Consider the following 5,280-nt stretch of genomic DNA (forward strand, 5'->3'; position numbering starts at 1 on the left):
GGCCTGCCCTGCAGCCCCTCCCAGCACCCCCCAGGGTGAACACCGCTTGTAAGTAAAGCAGTGACCTGCCCCCGTCTCTCCTTGGCCCCCGGTCACCTCGCCCTGCATGTGCACATCTGGCCTTGGGTCCCTGTCACCTTCGCTTTCTCAGCCTCCCTGCCCCGTGAGCATCTGTCCTCGGGTCGCTCCTGTCTCAGCCTTTCCCTCCTCCCGCAGCCTCTCCAGCTTGCTCTTGTATGTGCTGGGGTCAGCCTTGGCCCTTTACCTTCTGTGCGGTGAGAGCCCAGAGTCCCATTACAGAAGGTCTGACACAGACCCGGGTAGGGCGGCGCCCATCAGATGGTAACTTTGTGCTCTTTAGTGGGCGCTGGCAGATGTGCTGGGAGGTGTGTTAGTGTTGGTCGTTCTGCAGCTGTAGTCGTGGTGGTAGCAACAGCGGGAGTAGCAGGTAGACCGTTACTATTAAGAGACTAAACACACATGCGTTTGAGCAAACTCCGGAGATAGTGGAGGACAGGGAAGCCTGATGTGCTGCAGTTCGTGGGATTGCAGAGTCAGACACCACTGAGCGACTGAACAACAGCAGTGTTAGTGTGGGAACGGATGTAGTGCTGGCAGCAGCAGCGGTTTTAGTGGGTATTAGCAATAGTAGTGGTAGTGTTCACAGCCGTAGGAGCAGCAGCAGCAGCATCTACAGATGTGTTAGTAGTAACGGCAGGCACCGCGGCGGCGGCAGTGCCTCTGTGGATGTCTTAGTAGGTGTGTCAGTGTCTGCCGAGATGGCGTCGTATCAGTAGCCGTGTTCGTAGTGTCAGTAGAGGTGCGGGTACCGTTAGGTCAGCAGGCAGAGTGGCAGCAGCACCTGTGGGTGTTAACAGTAGCGGTATTAGTGGGGCGCTGTTAGGCTCAGCAGGCGTAGGAGTAGCAGCAGCAGTCGCATTAGTGGGTGTGTCCACAGTACTCAGCAGGACTAGCGGCAGCAGCAGCAGTGGCATCTGTGAATGTATTAGTAGAGGGGTTAATACCTGCCAAGGGAGCAGCCATGTTAGTAGAGGGGTTAGTAGTATTGGTAAAGGTACTGTTAGTATCAGCAGGCGCAGTACTAGTAGAGGGGTTAGTAGTATTGGTAAAGGTACTGTTAGTATCAGCAGGCGCAGTACTAGTAGAGGGGTTAGTAGTATTGGTAAAGGTACTGTTAGTATCAGCAGGCGCAGTACTAGTAGAGGGGTTAGTAGTATTGGTAAAGGTACTGTTAGTATCAGCAGGCGCAGTACTAGTAGAGGGGTTAGTAGTATTGGTAAAGGTACTGTTAGTATCAGCAGGCGCAGTACTAGTAGAGGGGTTAGTAGTATTGGTAAAGGTACTGTTAGTATCAGCAGGCGCAGTACTAGTAGAGGGGTTAGTAGTATTGGTAAAGGTACTGTTAGTATCAGCAGGCGCAGTACTAGTAGAGGGGTTAGTAGTATTGGTAAAGGTACTGTTAGTATCAGCAGGCACGGTACTAGTAGGGGGTTAGTAGTATTAGTAAAGGTACTATTAGTTAGTAAAGGTACTATTAGTATTAGCAGGCACAGTATTAGTAGAGGGGTTAGTAGTATTGGTAAAGGTACTATTAGTATCAGCAGGCACGGTACTAGTAGGGGGTTAGTAGTATTAGTAAAGGTACTATTAGTTAGTAAAGGTACTATTAGTATTAGCAGGCACAGTATTAGTAGAGGGGTTAGTAGTATTGGTAAAGGTACTATTAGTATCAGCAGGCACGGTACTAGTAGGGGGTTAGTAGTATTAGTAAAGGTACTATTAGTTAGTAAAGGTACTATTAGTATTAGCAGGCACAGTATTAGTAGAGGGGTTAGTAGTATTGGTAAAGGTACTATTAGTATCAGCAGGCACGGTACTAGTAGGGGGTTAGTAGTATTAGTAAAGGTACTATTAGTTAGTAAAGGTACTATTAGTATTAGCAGGCACAGTATTAGTAGAGGGGTTAGTAGTATTGGTAAAGGTACTATTAGTATCAGCAGGCACAGTGCTAGTAGAGGGGTTAGTAGTATTGGTAAAGGTACTATTAGTATCAGTAGACACAGTATTAGTAGAGGTATTAGTAGTATTGGTAAAGGTACTATTAGTATCAGCAGGTGCAGTATTAGTAGAGGTGTTAGTAGTATTGGTAACGGTACTATTAGTATCAGCAGGCACAGTATTAGTAGAGGTGTTAGTAGTATTGGTAAAGGTACTTTAGTATCAGCAGGCACAGTAGCAGCAGCCTGTGAATGCACCAGTTGTATCAGTAGGTGTATCAGTATCTGCACCAGTTGTATCAGTAGGTGTATCAGTATCTGCAGGCGTAGTCGTCTTCTAGCAGATAGATACACTTTGAGTACCAGCAGGCAGGCGGCAGCAGCAGCAGCAGGGGTGTCTATAGATGCAGCGTGTGAATGCACCAGTTGTATCAGTAGGTGTATCAGTATCTGCAGGCGTAGCCGTCGTCTGGTAGATACACACTCAGTACCAGCAGGCACGGCAGCAGCAGGGTGTCTTTAGAGGCAGCAGTGGTAGTGTAAATACAGCAGCTGCCCTGCACTGGCAGGATGTGAGATGAAGCCTACTTGCCACTGTTGGCCGGCGGGCTTGTGCTGGGGAAGCGTGCAGGGTGGTGTGGGTGTGGACGGGGCGCAGGGAGATGCTGTCACGGAGACTCAGGGTGCAGGGCGTGAGCTGGAAAGCTAATACTCGATGGGAGAGAGGCGTCGTCGAGACTCGCTTGTTGCCTTCAAGGCAGGTGGAGGGAACCGAGGGATGTGTACCAGCACGTGATGGGAAAGGACACTCCTGGCCAGTTGGTAAACGGCTGCAGTGTGAGGCGGTGAGAGAGTCCCTCATTCCCCTAAAGTTTTTGGCAGAAACTAGTGGCCGCGTGTCCCAGTTGGGCGGGGTTTGCACGTCGGCCTTGACTATCTGATGGAGAACAAACACTGTGATTTGGGCTCACCCAAGTCTAGACTTCTTAGCCTTCTTGACTATTTATAGATTTTTTTTTATTAAAACTGAGTTTCTATATGAACCCACATGTTAGAAATAGCGACCTTCTTCTATTTTTGGTACCTCGCTTTCAGCATCACAGCAGATAAGCACTGACTCTTTTCCTTCCTCACCGTTTCTGAATAATCTGCTTGTTTTCCGCTTCTTGCTAATCTGGCGTTTCCTTCGGTCATCCTCCAGGGCCTAAAGGATTAACTAATGTTAATTCAACATTTTGAAATAATGTCATAAACTATGCTTCAAGGAGCACAGAGTACTTTTTGGAAGGTTGGAAAATGGTCCACGTTTGTGTTTCTCACATTTTGTTAGCAAAGACAGTACTTCCAGCTGCAGAGACGGGGGCAGCCCTTCCTCAGTCCTGTCATTGTGTAACAGTGCCGCCTCTCACAGCTGTTATCCCAGGAGGAGGGCCTCATGGAGAGCGGCTGCCATGTTTGGTGGGACACTCCATGGTGTCAGAGAAGTTGGCGAGGTCCCCGGCTGAGGGATGTTCTGTTTACTGGAAAAGTTCGGAGCTGGAGACTTGTTTTTACATCCAAGTGGTTAAAAAATGGGACATGTAGTTGGGGTGGAAGAAAAAGCCCTTCTTTTTCGCTGGTCCAAAAGAATTGGGTCATTCCTAAAGTAGACCGAGTTTAATTTAGTCATCTAGATAGATAATTATATTGGGCAGAGAGAGAACAGAAGAGAGCAAGAGCTTCAGATGGATATTTGGATATATTTTATAAAGTATATTTTTTAAAGAAAAGCCTATGAGAAATGCTTTATATCTTAAAAAGGAAGAGAATTCACCTCTAGGGTAGTACGGACTTGATTCCACATTCTCAGAACAGGACAGGAATGGGGCAGGTCCACAAGGATAATGGGCAAGGGCATTTTGAGATGTAACTTTTTAAAAAAGTCAACACACCAATTAGTTCTGCAGATGTAGGACTGGGATGGGTCTCTGTCTACGGAGGTGTGATGTGTCAAGACCACGCCACGGAACGTAATAAGCCAAAACAAACTCATTATTTGTGAGCAAGAAATGGGAGATTCTTGAATTTACTATATAATTCATTTTTGGAATATTTCCCCTGTAATACAAGCACTTAATTGTCTTCCTTTTCAATAGCATAATGGTGACTTTGTGATGCATTCATGAGAACTGTGAAGTTTGGAATGTGACTTTTATTTTAGGATTTTGAGGGAACTCCTAAAGGCATTTCACTTTTGACCTTTAACATGAAGCTTGTGGTTCGTCGTTGCTGGGTAAGGGGCGCCTAGCGTGTGCATTTTTGTTGTGTCTGGAGGTTTGGCTGCATTGCACAACGAGGTGTGTAATACACATGGAGCAGTTTTGCCTCTTGTTTGTTCCTTGAACAGATTCACATGTTCAGTTCTTTTCAAATTGAGCTTTAAAAAACGCTGAGTTATTTATACTTGGCAAAGTTTATCATTTAGCAATGGATTCATAAGCGAAAACGAGGTCCAGATTACAAGGGAAAATTGCCAATAGGAACAGAACATATTAATGAAGAAGAGAAAGATGGGGACGAGATCTCAGAAGGGGAGACCCAAAGACAGGCATCTAATGCGCAGAAACCAGAGTTTGCAGGCACTACCGCAGGGAAAAGAGGGAACTTCTCTGGGGCACCGAGTGGACCTGGGGCGTGATTCAGGCAAAGACAGCGGGCACCGCCGGCAAGAGCGGCGCAGGCTTCTGGGTGGCGGCACCGCCGGCAAGAGCGGCGCAGGCTTCTGGGTGGCGGCCCAGGTAAGACATACAGGTGGCAGATTCGTTGAACAAGGATGCAAAGGCAGCTCGTGGCTGAGAACCAGAGGGTGGTCTGGAATGGCGCTGGTTAGAAAGTTGAACACCACTAACAAAGTCACGTGCGTGAAGTCCCAGGGGAAGACTCTCTGCAGGAATCATCTACACGCTCCTGGGACTTCCCTGGTGACTCAGGCGGTGAAGCGCCTGCCTGCAACACAGAAGACCTGGCTTCATCCCTGGGTTGGGAAGATCCCCTGGAGTGGGAAATGGCACCCCACTCCAGCACTCTCGCCTGGAAAATCCCATGGATGGAGGAGCCTGGTAGGCCACAGTCCATGGGGTCGCAAAGAGTTGGACACAACTGAGCGACTTCACTTTCACCTTTCAAACACTCCTAAGTGGCCGGTATCTGAGACTGGGAAGTTTTCCCCTGCGAGACAAGGCCCATGTAGTAGGAGTCTGGCTTATTTTGGTTTCCTCCTGTG

The 5,280-nt window shown here is 47.9% G+C and overlaps 1 protein-coding gene across 1 annotated transcript in view; it reads left to right on the plus strand.

The window, feature by feature from the left end:
• The window catches only part of LOC104982210, a 12,959-nt gene extending 7,928 nt beyond the window's left edge, over positions 1–5,031 (plus strand). The window contains exons 3-4 of the mRNA XM_010831547.1: positions 760–1,069; positions 1,127–5,031. Coding sequence (XP_010829849.1) covers positions 760–1,069; positions 1,127–2,541 — 1,725 coding nt within the window. The 3' untranslated portion in view covers positions 2,542–5,031. The remainder of the gene's footprint in view (positions 1–759; positions 1,070–1,126) is intronic.
• The last annotated feature ends 249 nt before the right edge of the window (positions 5,032–5,280 follow it).

This window comes from Bison bison, unplaced genomic scaffold (assembly GCF_000754665.1).
Source record: "Bison bison bison isolate TAMUID 2011002044 unplaced genomic scaffold, Bison_UMD1.0 scf7180017864527, whole genome shotgun sequence".
Lineage (NCBI taxonomy): Eukaryota > Metazoa > Chordata > Mammalia > Artiodactyla > Bovidae > Bison > Bison bison.